This window comes from Paroedura picta, chromosome 1 (genome assembly GCF_049243985.1).
Source record: "Paroedura picta isolate Pp20150507F chromosome 1, Ppicta_v3.0, whole genome shotgun sequence".
NCBI classification, from domain to species: Eukaryota; Metazoa; Chordata; class Lepidosauria; order Squamata; family Gekkonidae; genus Paroedura; species Paroedura picta.
In genome coordinates this window covers 193157441-193173668 of record NC_135369.1, presented here as the reverse complement: position 1 = coordinate 193173668, position 16228 = coordinate 193157441, and the positions used below count along the sequence as shown (strand labels likewise).

Genomic DNA, 16228 nt, shown 5'->3' with positions numbered 1-16228 from the left:
GCACTAGAATATATAGAATCATAGTATCATAGAATCATAGAGTTGGAAGGGGCCATACAGGCCATCTAGTCCAACCCCCTGCTCAATGCAGGATCAGCCCTAAGCATCCTAAAGTATCCAAGAAAAGTGTGTATCCAACCTTTGCTTGAAGACTGCCAGTGAGGGGGAGCTCACCACCTCCTTAGGCAGCCTATTCCACCACTGCTGAACTACGGAAATTCTTTTCCTGACATCTAGCCTATATCGTTGTACTTGTAGTTTAAACCCATTACTGCGTGTCCTCTCCTCTGCAGCCAATGGGAACAACATCCTGCCCTCCTCCAAATGACAACCTTTCAAATACTTCAAGAGGGCTATCATGTCCCCTCTCAACCTCCTTTTCTCCAGGCTGAACATTCCCAAGTCCCTCAACCTATCTTCATAGGGCTTGGTCCCTTGGCTCCAGATCATCCTCGTCGCTCTCCTCTGTACCCTTTCAATTTTATCTACGTCCTTCTTGAAGTGAGGCCTCCAGAACTGCACACAGTACTCCAGTTGTGGTCTGACCAGTGCCGTATACAATGGGACTATGACAGCTTGTGATTTTGATGTGATGCCCCTGTTGATACAGCCCAAAATGGCAGTTGCCTTTTTTACCGCTGCATCACAGTATACAGTATACACAGTATACAGAAAACAAAGGGCTTTTCAGCATTTTATTTGCTTATAAATTCCTGTTTCTTTGGGATTTGTTTTCTCCATTGGTCAATTCAATACTATGCTGGTTTATGTCTGACATCAAAACCTGCAGTTTAACTCTGCAAAGAGATATGTCGGACAAAAACAACTGAAATATTGAATTGACCACTAGAGGGAGCAGCACCCCCCCAATGCAACCGAAACTTACAAGCGAGGAAATTGAGAATGCAGGAAAGCTCCATGTTAAGGATTTCTCCCACCTTTCAGGGGTGGGTGTTTGAGGAAGAGGGAGAAAACAGCATTACTGTATTACCTCCAGGTTTGTGCTGGGATTCCAGTACAGAGTCATTTTCCTCCGATCTGAAAACAAAAACACTGTCTATGGAAGAAGAACAATAGAAAGGGGTCATTGTGGTTGGTGAGCATGGTATTTCATTGCAACATCCATCCAGACACGAAACTGCCATTCAAATATTTGCAGAGTATATTGCAACGTAAGTGTGCCACTCTGCTTGTAAGGTGTAACTCTAGGGCTTCTTTGCACATTGTACAACAACGAAGATACAGCAGGGGAACTCCTGGTTCCTATGAGCTGTTCTGGCCTAAATGACTGTAAACAAAGTGTTTTGCTTGTTCCTATGAGCCAAAAAGAATCGCAAATATACATTTACATGTATGTTTCATTTATTTAAAACATTTATTAGCCACCTTCTTTCCATGTTGCTTAATTCAAGGCGGTTTCCAATACAAATAGAGAATCACAGAATTCTAAAGTTTGAAGGGGTCATAAAGGCCATCTAGTCCCACCCCCTGCTCAATACAGGATCAGCCTAAAAACCATCCAGGATAAGTAGCTGTCCAGCTGCTGCTCAAAGACTGACAGTGAGGGGGATCTCACCTCTTCCTTAGGCGCCCGATTCCAATGCTGTACTGACTGAATTTTTTCTCCCCTGCTATCAGCTGGCACCATTCTACACACACTTTAAAGCCATTACTGCAGGTCCTCTCCTCTGCTGCCAGCAGGAACCTTTCCCTGCCCTCCTCCAGGTGACAACTTTTCAAATACTTAAAGTCAGCCATCCTGTCCCCTCTCAACCTCCTCTTCTCCAGACTGAAAATTCCCAAGCGCCTCCATTTTCCCTCACCGGACTTGGTCCCTGGGCCTCGGATCATCCTTGTCACTCTCCTCTACACCCTCTCATTTTGAGGTTTGTTTTCTGCTATTCACTTATTATTTAGAAATATAAAAACAACTAAAATTATTATTATTACTCATTTGATTTATAGACCGCCCTCTCAGATCAGACTCAGGTCAGTATACGAACAGTCCTAATTTTAAAAATTCTGATAAAAACAGTAAAAATAATAAAAACAGAACAAGAACGTGACTTAAAATTTCATGGCCTGACTGAAGTGATCCGTGGCAGCCATTTTGTATATGACTTCGTGGCTGAGCCCACGACCCAAAAGTGTTCAAAAAGGTTGCCAATAATTTTTGATGTGGGACACATCTTCTGGCACGCCTCCTGAATCAGATAGGAATACGTCTGTAGTCCCTCCCCAGAACACCTCGGAAGTGGCAGAAGAGGCCAAGGGAACGGAGGAGACTGAGGCTGCCCCCCTCCCCACCCTGGAAGACCCGCCAGCACCTGAGATGCCAGCAGGGGATGAGGAAGCAGGTAAGAGGGGGCCCCACCCTAAAAAGGTAAATGGGAAGGGGGAGGGGGAGGGGGAGGGGGAGGGGGAAGGGAAGGGCAGGTATGCACGCCTGTGGGCCTATTTGTGCAGGCTCCCATTCATGAATGCGTGCGTTCGTACATGTGTTTGCTCGGGAAAGGACCGGAGGGGAGGGGGTTGGGAAACCAACAGGTAAGGGGAAACGGGAGGGGGGAATGAAAGGAAGTCTGTGTGTTTATGCATGCATGTATATATATATATATTTGCTTGGAAGGGAGGGAAAGCCAGGGAAGGGTTGGGAAACCAACAGGTAAGGCGGAAACAGGATGGGGGAAGGGAGTATGTGTGTGTGTGTGTGTGTATGTTTGTGAGGGGGGGGGGTTGGGAAACCAACAGGTTAAAGGGAAACGGGAGGGAGGAAGAAAAGGGTGTCTCAGTGTGTGTGTGTGTGTGTGTGTGTGTGTATTTGTGAGGGAGGGAGTGGGGAGAAGGTTGGGAAACCAACAGGCAAGGCAGGAGGGGAGAAGAGAACAGTGCGTGTGTGCTTGTGTTTGTATTTGTGTCTATGTGTGTTTGCGGGGGAGGAAGGGGGCTGTGACCAAGTAGCCCCAGAGCGGGTGTGTGTCCCACATAACCTCTGAGAGTCAGACTGTCAGGAGAATTTTAAAAAGAAACATCCATTAGCCAAATGCAGACCTAAATAACAGTCTTCTACTGCCTGAAGATCGAAAGGGAGGGACCAGGCACCCTCCCTCCCCCGAGGAGGCTGTTCCATAATGGTGGGTACTAATTTATTGGATGAGCAAAATAGCCGATTGATTAACCCGCCCCAGCCCCACCCTTCATAAAACCAGGAACCATGCTGGCCTCAGAACTTTTCAGGTTACTTTAAGGAGGTAGCTACATGCTCTGTTCAGCAGAATAAACTCCATGCTGCGGTTTTAGCAAACACTCCCCCCCTCTCCCAATTAACTCAATGCATTTGTCAGTCCCGGAAGATTGGCAAACAGATAAAGTGCTCCTGGAATTTATCTCCCTGTATAATATGTGGGTACTGAATGATCAGGCAGTGAAGTCACAGCCCCCTCTGCTCGAGTGTTTTTCTAGTTACCTGGGAGAACAACCAGGGAGGGTGATGTGGTCCAGTGGGGCTTTGGTTTCATCATTGACTTGCCTGGCATGTTGGTAGGGAGCCATCCGGTGCCATGAGGCTGGCCTCTTCCTGTGCCATCTGCTGCTGCCCCGTATCTGTCCCCGGCTCCCTCTCTCATGACTTGACCATCCGTCCGCTCTCCTCCAGCCACTTCCTTCATCTCCACGTGTGGGAACTCCATGGCACTGGAAACCTTCTTTGAGATCTCTTTGAGCTGAAGGACCTGATCCTGGCCCTCCTCTGGGATGCTTCTGGGAGGGGAAATTGGAAGACTTGGCTCTCTTAATAAGACTTGTGGGAAAGTTACACCACTCAGGAAGCCAGATCTCTCAAATTTGGCTCTTCCAGCCTCTTTCCTGAACGTTGGCCTCTGATGTACAGGTGTCCTGCCACTGTTTTCAACCCCAGCAGATGGTGCGGTAATTCCTGCGGCCACCAGTTTCATCTTGGGACTGAACTTATGGGATGGCAGGGTAGCCTTTTCTTTATCCTCCAAACCGTTTGAACCAAAGATTACGTTTTCCTTTAAATTGCTGGCAACAGCATCACTGCCGGTTTGGAACTCATCAGCAGATGGTTTTATAACCTGCGCCTCTTTCATACCCAGAACGTTTGTAGTGGATTTTGAGAAAGAAACGGGAGAGTGGCCACTAACAGCTGGCCCTAGTAATGCTTCCAAGCTTGAGGCATTGTTGGTTTTCTTCAACCTTTCTTCGGTGTTCAAAGGCTGGCTGTTTTCACTGCCAGGAATCCTGCCTACCCTCTCAAAGTTCGAAATATACCTCGAGTGAATTATATGCGACGGAATTCCAAAGCGTCTGCTGGAATTCAAAGCAGGCTCTTCAGGAACCACGTCGCCATCTGCAGAAGCTGAGATCGGAGAATCTTCAGATATAGAGTACCTCCCTTTAAAATGTTTAGGGCCATGGTTTTGAGATGATGCTTTTGATAAAAATACCACATGGGCAGCCACTGCCTGGGCCTCAAAGACCAAAGTCCCCTGGTTCCGACAAGCATAGGTGACTTTGTTCTCCGTGCTTGACCCGGTCCCTTGAAACAGAATCTTATCTTGGTTTTCTTCACAGTCCAGCTTCCCCTCAAAGCCTTCAATGTAGATTGAGATGTGTTTGTCGGGACCTGCCCAGATGGTCCAGTTGCACCAGTTATTGGTCTGAACGGTGCTAAAAGTGGGAGGGGAAAAGGTCCCGGCTTCATCCATCAAGGTAACGTGGCAGCTCTTGACAGGAAGATACACCATCAGCCATGGGAATCCCAGCTCTGTGGGGAAAGGAGAGATAACACATACATTTTCACCATTCATATGGGGACCCCTCAAGGACTGTGGGGCTTTGCAGCATTTCTGATCATCTGATTTATTCCAGCAAAATTTATTTTTACAGTTGGATGTTTGTTGGATAGCTATGTCTTATTCACCTTTAAACACTTAGAATTTGAAAACATTTTTCTTGATTATGCTTTTCTCTGTGAGCCGTTCCTTCTCAAACGGTGGGACCATTGTAAACAAAATCTAGGCCTGTAACTGAGGGTTCCAGCTCTGGGTTGGGAAAGGCCTGGTGATTTGGGGAGGTGGAGACTAGAGAAAGTGTATCTTGGGGAGGGGAAACTTCAGTGGGGCACAAAGTCATAGAGTCCGTTCTCCAGGGCAGCCGTTTTCTCCAGAGGAGCTAATCTTGGTCATCTGAGATCAACTGTAAAAGCCAGGGATCTCCAGGTGCTACCTGGAGGTTGGTAAGCATACCGTAATCCACAGAAGAAAGCTTTGGTCCTGAGCCCAAATCTCAGCAACCTGGGATCCCTGAATTGATATAAAAAAATTAAGTGGTCTAAGAACATTGGCCCCCTACATAGGTGACCCAGCCCGAGGTGGCCATCACCGCAGCACGGAGAGGTGGGGTGGTGGCGGCACACCAGCCGGCAGCCACACACAGGCACAGCCTGCATGCAGCCGCCAACGGGCACACTGCCGCCCCTCCTCTCTGAATCGCAGCTCTGGCCTCCTATGCACCGCTTCGGGGATCGCCAAGGCAGCCGAACTGAGCTGAAGTGCACACCCCGATGTGCTGATAATTATGAAAGATTCCTCAGGAAAAACAAATACACAGAGTGGTGTCACTGTAGCCCTAACTAATAAAGGATCCACAAGTACAGGGATGGCCAAACTGTGGTTCTCCAGATGTCCATGGGCTACAAATCCCATGAGTCCATCAGCATAGCCAATTGGCAGGGGCTCATGGGCAATGTAGTCCATGAACATTTGGAGAGCCACAGTTTGGCCACTCCTGGATTAGTCAAGTCAATGTTGCTTAAATGGAGATTTGGGACTAGAGTTGCCAGCTTCCAGGTGGTGGCTGGAGATCTCCTGGGATTACAAGGGATCTCTAGGCAACAGAGATCAGTTCCCCTAGAGAAAATGGCTGCCTTGAAAGATGGACTCTGGCAATATACCCCGTTGAAGTCCCTTCCCTCTCCAAACTCCACCCTCAAAGGTCTTTCCCAACCTAGAGCTGGTAACTCTACTCTACCCCCAAAATCTCCAGGAATTTCCCCATCTAAAGTTGGCAACCCTGCTTCGGACCCCTGGGGGTCCACAACTGCTTTGTGAGGACAGCCTTGTTCATGTCCACCTTTCCTGGTAGAAAACAGAAAATCTTTATGCCTGAAGAAACCGTGAAAACTATTCGGACTGCACCTCCTTGGTTCCACCCAGCCAATTAGAGACTTTGAGGCAGAGCAACAGGATCCCAGCAACCAATCAGCACATTCTTCTTGCTGGTGAACTAAGATGATCCATTCTAGAGGCTGAGAGCTGTATTTTCACACTGACCTATTCAAACCCAGTCCATTTGGGGAGGGAGGAGTTGGTGGAGGGGAGGGACTAAAGTGGAGTATAACGCCATAGAGCCCACCGTCTTCTCCAGGTGAACTGAACACTGTCACCTGGAGACCAGTTATCATCCCAGGAAATATCCAGTTGCTACCAGGCAGTTAGCAACTCTACCATTCCAGGATGCCATGAAGAAGAAGAACCCTGTGGGGTAGGCAGCATCCCAAAAGAAAAATGTAAAAGAAAAGGAAGGCTTTATCTCCTTAATGGAAATTCTAACCCCAGAGCTCCAGGTGATTCCCAGAGCCACTCCTGTCACTTCCAGGTAGCACCAGGCACTCTAGGATCAGAACTTCCTGTTAAGTAGATGGGGGCTTGTTTTTCTTTTTAATGTTGGTCCCTCCAATTCGGCTTCAGTTTCTGCCTCCGATCACAGGAGTAATTCCCCGGAAGTGTCCTGACCTAAATGGGTGCTAGTTTGAAGGGCTGCAATTGTTTTTGATCAGAATAGGGTGTAAGTAATTTAAGAGTCCCTGTTGTAGTTGCTACAATCTGCAAAAAAAAATGTTAAGGGAAGGGGGGAAAGACACACAGATTTATTCAGAGATCATTACATGACAGATTCTAGCGGCGGTTCCTAATCCTTTCTGTATGGTGACCCACAAGCCCAAATTTAATTGGTATTTTGTCCCAAAGGTTTTTGGTGCCCTGGGCAAACTATGGCTTTAGCATTTTCTACAGTCGCCAACCAGATGTTTTTAAGAAACCAACAAACGGTGCACAAAGGACACAGCTGCCTCCACTATGAACTAGGAGTGGGTATTTGGCTTAGTTAAACAAACAACCAAAACAATGCTGATTCAGGGTTTTTTCAAATTTTAAAGCCAAACCACAATTTTCTGGTTAGATTCAAGAGTTGAATTGCAAATCCTGAACTGGGCCTTTTCTGCACACAATAGATAATGCAACTTCAATGCCCTTTGGAAGTAGATTTTCCTGGTCTGCACAGAAAAATCCAGCTATCAAAGCACACTGAAAGTGCATTATCCTGGGTGTGCGGAATGGGCCCTGGTCTGGCTTTTGATTCATCCTCCTGAATTGCCGACCTGAATCATTGCTGCAGAGGCCCGCTCATCAGACTGACAGCTGGATTTACCCAGCTGCCAATCAAAGGAGCTAGGCCAGGATTGGGGGGGGGCTGTTTGGCAGGGTCTGGGGGGGCAGTTGGAACTGGCCCTCCCCGCAAAGCCCAAGCAGTCTCCAGAGAAGCCACTCCAGGGATCAGCGGTTTAGGATGCTCTGCGGGAGACGCATTAAAAGGGATCTAGGTCCTGATAAATGCTTCTGAAAAATTCATCTTTCACAAAATGTATACTGACACTGGGATGTGGGTGATTTGGGTGAACTGACCCAAATCTGGAAAAAAAAATGAAAAAAATTGTACACCCTTAATATGAATACCAAGCAAGTGGCATTTTGATGTACGCAGACTTTGTCTCCGAAGGTTACATTCCAGCTTCTGACCACCCTCCCCTTCTCCGTTGCTCCCTTTAAGATTCGAAGACTCCAGTAGCTGTCAGGATGCATTTTACTTTTTCAGCATGTAAATGCAATGAAGAAACAAACCAACTTATGTATGACATGGAAGCTACTGTACAATATTGACCTTCAGGGACCAACAGGCAGATTTTTGTGACCACCTTCATTAGCATCTGCATGTGGCCAGCTCATCAGGTAGAGGTGGTGGCCATATCCCAAGTCTCTACAGGATCATCTGGCAATGTGCGGATATTGTTATCCTTAGAAAAGAACAAGAGTCCGGGAGCGTCTGAAAGACTAATAGAATTTGTGGCAGGATGTGAGCTTTTGTGAGTCACTGCTCACTTCTTCAGAAATTTGACAAGCGCAAGAGTCCAGTAGCACCTGAATGACTAACAAATTTTTTGGGCTCATCCCCTGCCACAAATTTTATTAATCTTTATAAGGTGCCACTGGGCTCCTGCTCTTTTCTACTGCTATGGACTGACTAACAAAGCTCCCCGTACTGATCTTTCTTCAGATATTGTTACCCTTGAAAGTGGGGGATGGAGAAACCCGTGCTGGGCTGCATTTCTCTGGTATCCCTATTCCAAACACTCACATGCCCACAGGCTGCACGGCCTGGGAGGTCTGCTGAGGCCTGTCCAGCACCCTCTTTCTTGAAGAAGAGCAGACACACTTTTCTTTGGGGGTTGCATTTGTTCCTGTCGCACATATGGCCTTTTCAGACTCACTGTACCCCACCCCCATCCCTCCCTCCCTCCCTCCCGGGGAAGAATAAGGCAAATAAAAAAGCCTACCCATCTCATTCCAAGCTGCGTGAGAAACTGCTTTGTTCTCCGTGCCAGAAGGCGCTTGTGGGGCTTGAGGCTCCGCAGTGCTTCTCTGAGGTGCTGCCTTGACCAGGGGTCCCGGCACCTTAAGATCGGCAGGGCTAATTTCCAGGGCAGCCTTTTGCCATTCAGGGCCAGGCTGCCTTTCCCAGCGTCCTTGAGGGTTCTCAGTTCCTCCTCTTGTGTCTTCTGGTGATTTTGAGGGACCGGGAAGCACAGCTGGGGCCTGCGTCTGGGTCTGTGACGAGGCTGCCGTAAGCGCCGTGGGAGAGCGAGAGCGGAAGGCGGGATTCACCAGGCTCTTCTCTTCACCTGGAAGGGGCACAAATGCACGAGGCGTCCCAGGGACAGGTTCGTCCTGAGCAGATGGTCCGTTTGCTGTGACTCCGCCGAGGGGCAGAAATGATTCCGTCTTGGAGAGGAAGTCGAAGGGCTTGACCGGATCAGAGAGGAGAGGCCCCTCATCTCCCTCTGCAAACGCGGTCACAAGATTGCTGTCGTTTTTGCCTTCCGATAACGGCTTTTTGGGAAACACCGTTTTGGTGGCTGGAAAAAAATGTTTGGATTCTGCAGCAGCAGAATCGACTCCCAGCGTACGATCGACTGGGCCAGAAGGCTGAGCTGTAAGAGGAGGGAGGTCCTCCTTTGTGAAAGTGCTGGCCAGGTGCTGGCTGCAGGCCCTGAAAGAGTTCCCTGTTTCCACTGCATTTCCCCCCAGGAGCCCTACAGAAGAGGCCCTTCCGTTCACAGGGGCGGACGCAGACCTGGCCTGCTCGCTCGCCAGAGAATTCAATGTGGTTGTTGAGGAGGGCATAACATTTGCAGAAAGGACATTCTCTGCTTCTGTAGATGTCTGCAAAATGGCCGTTGTTTCACTCCAGGCACGTTCTGGTCCCGAGGAGATTATCCCCATCCGCTCAGGAGCTGAAGAAAGGGCCGGGGTAGTTCCGGAGAGGACAAGGGAACTCGGGTCCAGGGCAGAAAGAGCTCTGGCTGCGTCTACACAGGGGGGTGGACAAGTGAGCACCACAGATGGGGAGAGGACAGAGTCTACGTCAGAAGGGGTAGGCTCTCCATCGGGAATGGCTAACGGAAAGAAGGATTTGGGCCAGCCATGGGCCAGCGAAGCCTCTGTGGGAGGGGCAGGAAGAGTGGGCTGTGCCTTCAAGGCCCAGTCGCGATCCCGGCTGAAGAGGGAAAACACGGATGCTGCGGGAACAACAGGAATCACTGTGGCTCTCTCGAGGGAGGGCGGCCGCTCCGGTTCAGTTTTCCCGTCCAAACAGGAGCTGCTCTGGCCTTCCCGGTCAATCTCTTCGGGTTCATCCGGCATCTCAGTAGCCGGATCCAGGGAAACGTCAGCGCTGGGGGTCCACTCAGGGGAGAGGTCTGCTTCCGTGGAGCCGCTGCTTGTCTTTAGGGGCAACCTTCCACATGGTGAGCTGCATGGTGCCCAGTGGGGCTCGAGGAGGTCAACGGTTTCCTTGCCACTTCCTAAAGCAGGGCTAAGATCCAACCGCCCGGCGCTTCCCTCGGGGACTGGCGCAGTTCCACTTTCCCTGGGGCTCACGGAAAGATCGACACTGAATCTCGCCCCAGGACAACCAGGCTGCCTGCACGGCCAGCCTTGCTCTGCGGTCTTGGAAGGCAGAAGAAAGGAGTCACCCTGCGTCTCTGTTTCCATCCAGTCCTGCTCAGGATGAGGCGGCGAGGCAGTCTCGGAGCGAGGGGCATCTCTGCTCATGCCCTCAGGAGCTGGCGTGCCGTCTTGGAAGCTGGTCGTTGTAACCTCTTCCACGCTGCGTGAAGAGAGGACGTCGTTGTCCCCTTCGGGGGGGGCTAACGTGCTGAGAGACAAAGGCAGAGAAGGACCAGCCAAGGCCAGGTGATCTGGCTGCATCAATTCGCCACCTGCCTGTGGTTCATTTACAATAAAGGCCCCCCAAACAGTGCTTGGAAGCGCTGGCCCTTCTGTAGGGCTGGAAGGTTTGATGGGGGGAGATGCACTTTGGTAAGGAACATACGAAAGGGCATCTGAAGGAGTGGTGGGCTCACTGAGGGGGGCCCAGCTATGATGTCCTCTCAGTTCTATGAATGTTTCGGGAGCAAAGGGAAAGTTTCTGTTGTCCATGGAGGGCGTGGACAGCAAACCTGGACTGGCAGGTATTAGGTGTTCAGTGCTTGTCCCTTGCCAAACAGAACTTGGAAGATCTGCAAATCTTGCATCTTCTCTCCTTGCTGGCGGGGACTTGCTAAGTTCAGCCACCCAGTCCGTTCTATGGCTTGCAGATAAACTAGCGTTCACTCTGTCCCCCACTGAGAGAAATGCTTCTTCTTCTTCAGACTGAGGAAGCCTGGTGAGAACCAAGCGGGACAGCTCTGCCATCAGTACTTCTGATGAGCCACTGAGACCCTCAGGAGGAGTCTTCTTTTCTCGGTGCCTGAAGATATAGTATTGGCCAACAAACTTTTCTTTCCTGAGATGAGCAGAATGCCTCAAGAGGAGGACCACGTGGACGCCCTGAGCGAAAGTGTCAAAAACGTGGACCTCTTTCTGCCAGCAGGCATAGACCAAGGCGTTCTCAGATGGGGAAGAAATTCCATGGAAGAAGATCTTATCGCCGTTCACGTCACACCTCTCGCCACTTCGAAAGCCTTTAATAGAAACAACAATGTGTTTTCGGGAGCCTGCCCAGATGGTCCAGTTACACCAGATATTTCCTTCAAAGCTGTCCAGGAATGACGGGGGAGAAAATTCACCGTGTTTCTCTCTCAGTTCCGTATGGCAGCTTTTCACCGGGGTGTAGATGGATCTCCAAGAGAGATCCTGCACTGGAAGGTGAAAAGATGAAAGATGTTAATGCAGGCGTTCCCAATCTTTTCGAGCCTGCCAGCACCTCTGGGATTCTGACATGGTACGGTGGGTACCGCAAGAAAATGGCTGCCACAAAATGTCTGCCACAGAAGGCGGAGCCACTCACAAAATGACCGCCACAGCTTAACTTCAGTAACATAGATCCTTGCACTGTAGTGACAGCTACAACTAAGGGACTTTTTAAAATAACCTGCACAGCCAATCAACTATTCCGCCAGAAGGCTAGCTGAGCAAAAGCCGTCTAGGCCTAACCACTGCCTCAAAACGCTGGGCGGGTGCCAGAAAAAGTGTCGGTGGAGCCTTGGCTAATTTCTTCCACGAGAAGTCTTTATCTCCCCACCCCTCTTATCAAGGGGAGAGTCCTCTGCTCTTTCTCTTGGTGTTCCTTCGAAAGGGCACCAAAGACATTCAAAGACATGAAGAAGTCATTCTGGAAGGTCAGACCAACGAGCCATTTCTGCAAGCTCGACTTCAGAGGGAATCCTGGCTTTTTAGTTTTCCAGTCTCCACTGTTTTATGTGGGAACATGGGATCAATTCCACCCTGGGATCATCCGCTTTGTATCGCTCAGTTTACTCCATTAAAAAACACGCATAAGTGGTGGTGGACAAACTGCAATTAGAGCCTGCTCAGCACACAACACAACACCCAACAATGCCCATCCCACTACACGAGGTCCTACTATATGTTTACTCCCAAGTCCCCTTCTGTAACATTATGCTTTCCTCTGCAGTTTTCTTCTTTGTCTACAGGTTACTCCCCAAGTCAGTGGAATTTATAAACTAATATTCAAGAAGAAAAACTGTTGCTTTATACCCCGCCTTTCTCTACCTGAAGGAGTCTCAAAGCAGCTTCCAACCCTTTCCTCTCCCCACAACAGACACCCTGTGAGGTGGGTGAGGCTGAGAGAGCCCTGATATCACTGCCCGGTCTGAACAGCTTTATCAGTGCCATGGCAAGCCCGGGGTCACCCAGCTGGCTGCCTGTGGAGGAGGAACGGGGAAACAAACTGACCTCGCCAGATTAGAAGTCCACGTTCCTAACCACTCCACCACACAGAACCAGTGTCTGGGTTGGACATAGATACTGTAAGCAGGATGGGGCATTATGTGTTATTATTCGTTTAAAGCTCGCCTTTTGCTCTGATCATCAAGGTGGATTGTGAAAAATTTAAAAAGGGTTCAGTTGTCCAGCGTAAGAACCACCAATACGATGGGACCAGAGTAGCAGAATGGGAAAGCAATGCCAGCTGGAAACAAAGACAAGATGCACCACAAGGCTGCTGCAATCAAAATAAAATATTCTAAAATGAGCAGAGTAGCATTTATCCCACCCCATCTCTCCCAACAGGAAACCCAGTATTGTGTAGTGGTTAAAGAGCAGTGGCCTCTCATCTGGAAAACCGGGTTTGGCTCCCCCCTCCTCCTCCTCCTCTTGCAGCCAGCTGGGTGACCTTGGGACACTCAGTTTTCTTAGAGCTGTTCTTGCAGGGGAGTTCAGTCAGAACTCTCTCGGCCTCCCCTCCCTCGCAGGGTGCCTGTTGTGGGGAGAGGAAGGGAAGGCAATTGGAAGCTGCTTTGAGCCTCCTTCGGGCAGAGAAAAGCGGCATCTAAGAACCAACTCTTCTTCTTCTTCAGTAATATCAGGCCTCTGTCAGCCTCACCCACCTCACAGGGTGTCTGTTGTGGGGAGAGGAAGAGAAGGCGACCATAAGCCATTGTGAGACTCCTTTGGGTAGAAGAAAGCGGCATCTAAGAACCAACTCTTCCTCTTCTTTTTCTTCAATCCAGAGCCAAAAGGTGTCAGAGGAGGCAGGACCTAAACTGGCCTCCATCACATCTGAACCAGCTCATGGATTTTGGGGCACTCTCACCTGGTGAACAATTTCCCTGCCACCTCCTGCAGCGCAGGGAAGCTGCCCCCTATCCCTTTTCCTGGGTCTGGCACCCTTTGATCTAGGTAGTGGCTGGATCTCCTGGGATTACAAGTGCCCTCCAGGTGATAGAGATCAGTTCCTCTGGTCAAGAGTGATTCGGAAGGACAAGAAGTACTAGGAGAAGCTGAAGGCAGCAGGACAGGAGAGATGGACTCTGTCAAGGGAGCCGCAAGGGCCCTCAGATTGCGAGACCCAAGCAAGGTTGTTAACGACAGGACATTAATTCATAGGGCTGTCGTATGTTGGAAGCAACTTGATGCCGCCTAATATACCTGCCGCATCTCCCACCCACCCCAGTCTCCAGGTACTCCTCACCCCAAAGCTGGCAAACCTTCCCAAGGGCATGTGCCAAGCTTTGAACGTTCTGACATTGAAAAGAAAAACAAATTTCCATCCAAAGTAACCACAATGGGGGGGGGGGAGGATCAGTGTTCCTCTTTCTTGTCCCTTCCCCCCCCCCATTTTGCAAGGGACTTTGTAGACCAGGGGGACACTCCATAAAACAGTCCTCTCCCTATTCCCTCATTCCTCTGCATGTGTGAACAATCACCTATATACCCTCCTTCTGGTGGAGAGCTCTATCCGTGGGTGACTAAAGGGAGCCACCAAGCTCAAAGGCAGTCCACCTCTGAATCCCAGAGCTAGGAGGCAACATCAGCGGAAGACCTCAGCCTCCCTGCCCTTCTTCTTCTTCCAGAAGAACTCTTTGGCCACTGTGTGAGACGGGAGGCTGGACTGGATGGACTCCTGGCCTGATCTAGCAGGGCTCTTCTGATATTCTCATGAAGGCCTTGGCCTCTGGGCCCTGTAGTTGGTTCTCCAGAAGAACTGGTTGGTCACTGGGTAAGAGAAGATGCTGGACTAGACAGACCCCTGGTCTGATCCATCAGGGCTCTTCTTACGTTTTCCTGAAGGCCTCGGCCTCTCTGCCCTATTGCTGGCCCTCCGGAGGAATGGATTGGCCCCTGGGTGAGACAGGATTCTTGATGGACCTCTAGTCAGATCCAGCAGGGGTCTCACCACCCCCAGCATCCAGCCTAAAACAAGGTCAGCTGTTGTCCCCTTTCTACATCATTCCTTGAGTCGCTCCCTTTGTAACCAGGCCATGCCAATCTCAGCCCCACTTTGGAGGTTCCTGCATCTAGGCGTAAAGGCCACCTTCTGCACATCTAAGCAAGCGGTTTCTTCCTTTCCGGGGACCCAGGGCTCTGCTTACCTGACTTCTGAGGCTCTGCTCCTGCAGGGAAAGAGCTCGCCTGCAAAGCAAAGCAGAGGGTTGGGCCCCATTTAGACAGCTGCCAAACTCCAGGTGAGGCCTGGAGATTTCCAGGAATGACACCGATTTCCAACTTAGAGAATTTGATTTCCCTGGAGACAATGGCTGCCTTGGGGGCATCGACCCCCTCCCCACGTCTCCATCCCTAAATCTCCAGGAATTCCCAAATCTGGAGTTGTCAAGCCCAGCAGGACTCCAACCCTGGAATCAGCACACCCACTCCGTCGATAGCATAGCAAGAAAAGGACGCCACCCCTCTCTCGGAACCACCCGGGCTCCAAAGCTTAATCTCACGCTAATAAGCAAGGATAATATTGCACTTATATCTGGCCCTTCCAGATTGCTCCGGGGGGGGGGGGCAGCAACCCATTCCTGCTAAGTTCAATGGGAGCATAACGAGTGTGTGTCTCTCTTCTGCCCCTGTGGGCACAGCTGGCATTCGGGCACAGCATGGAGGGCACAGCTGCAAAGCGCCCTTCTGGCACACCCCCCCCCCCACTTGGCCAGCGCCACAAACTGCGCCAGTGTTGGGGACGCTTCTCTTAAGGCTCCCAAGGGCAGGATCCTGTGGCTACTACTCACCGCCTGCGGGAGGGGGGAGTTGCTCTGGGGCTGCGACTACTTACCCCTTCCTCATCTTTCACTAGCTCGGCCGGCAGGGTCAGTGAGGCTGGAGGGGAGGGCTGCAAGGCACAAAGCAGCAGGGGGACGGAGGCTGCCCAAAGGAGAAGCTGCATGGCCAAGGCGGGCCAGCCCCCTCCACGGTATAATAACTGGGAACGGGGAGGGTGCTTGAGACGCGGCTCCCTTGGCCGGTGCCGCTTTTGGGGAAGTCTCGCTCTGGACTCCTTCTTGGGGGCTCCTCTTGCGCCCCGCCCCGCCTCGCCTCCCGGAGAACCCGCTCTGGGTCCGGCCCGGCGCCCTTTATGCGTTTCCTCCCCGCTCCGCGGGCGGAATCCGGCGCCGGGGCGGGGAGGGAGGAGCCCTGGGGCGGCAGGGGGCGCTCCTGCGCAGGACGCGCCTCGCTCCGCATTCGGGCCGGGAATCCCTCCGTGCGCCTTCGCGCCGCTGCTGCGTCCGCTCTTGCTCCCGTGCCCTGGCAGTCCTGCCCTTGGCCAACCGGCTGGGCCTTTTGCTTTTTGTATGCCATTGAATGCACACAAAGGAGCCCTCGGGTCGCAGCTCCGGGGGCGGGAGGGGGGCTTTGGCAGCAGCCTTCCCAGGGGAGGAAGCGGGGCTCTGAATGGGCTTCAGGGGGCCCCCAGGTGGGTCCGGCGCAGGACCCCGCGGCCGCCCTGAGTGTTCCCGGCTGCGTGGCCGTCGCCTGGCCAGGTCGCTTCCCGGAAGGGCGGCTGGACCCTGCAGGGGGGACATGCCCATCCTGCCGCCCCCCCCCCCGGAAGATGCCAGCCTCCC

At 51.2% G+C, this 16228-nt stretch overlaps 1 protein-coding gene across 3 annotated transcripts in view; it reads right to left on the bottom strand.

The window, feature by feature from the left end:
• The window catches only part of LOC143826518 (uncharacterized), a 29654-nt gene extending 13921 nt beyond the window's left edge, over positions 1-15733 (bottom strand). The window contains exons 1-5 of one of the 3 annotated variants that reach the window (XM_077315356.1): positions 15439-15733; positions 14753-14792; positions 8693-11557; positions 3467-4786; positions 992-1057 (exon numbers count right to left, since the gene is read on the bottom strand). In XM_077315356.1, coding sequence (XP_077171471.1) covers positions 992-1057; positions 3467-4786; positions 8693-11557; positions 14753-14792; positions 15439-15549 — 4402 coding nt within the window. In that variant the 5' untranslated portion in view covers positions 15550-15733. The remainder of the gene's footprint in view (positions 1-991; positions 1058-3466; positions 4787-8692; positions 11558-14752; positions 14793-15438) is intronic. The other 2 variants (XM_077315362.1, XM_077315367.1) reach the window with 2 other exon arrangements.
• Positions 15734-16228: the final 495 nt, after the last annotated feature.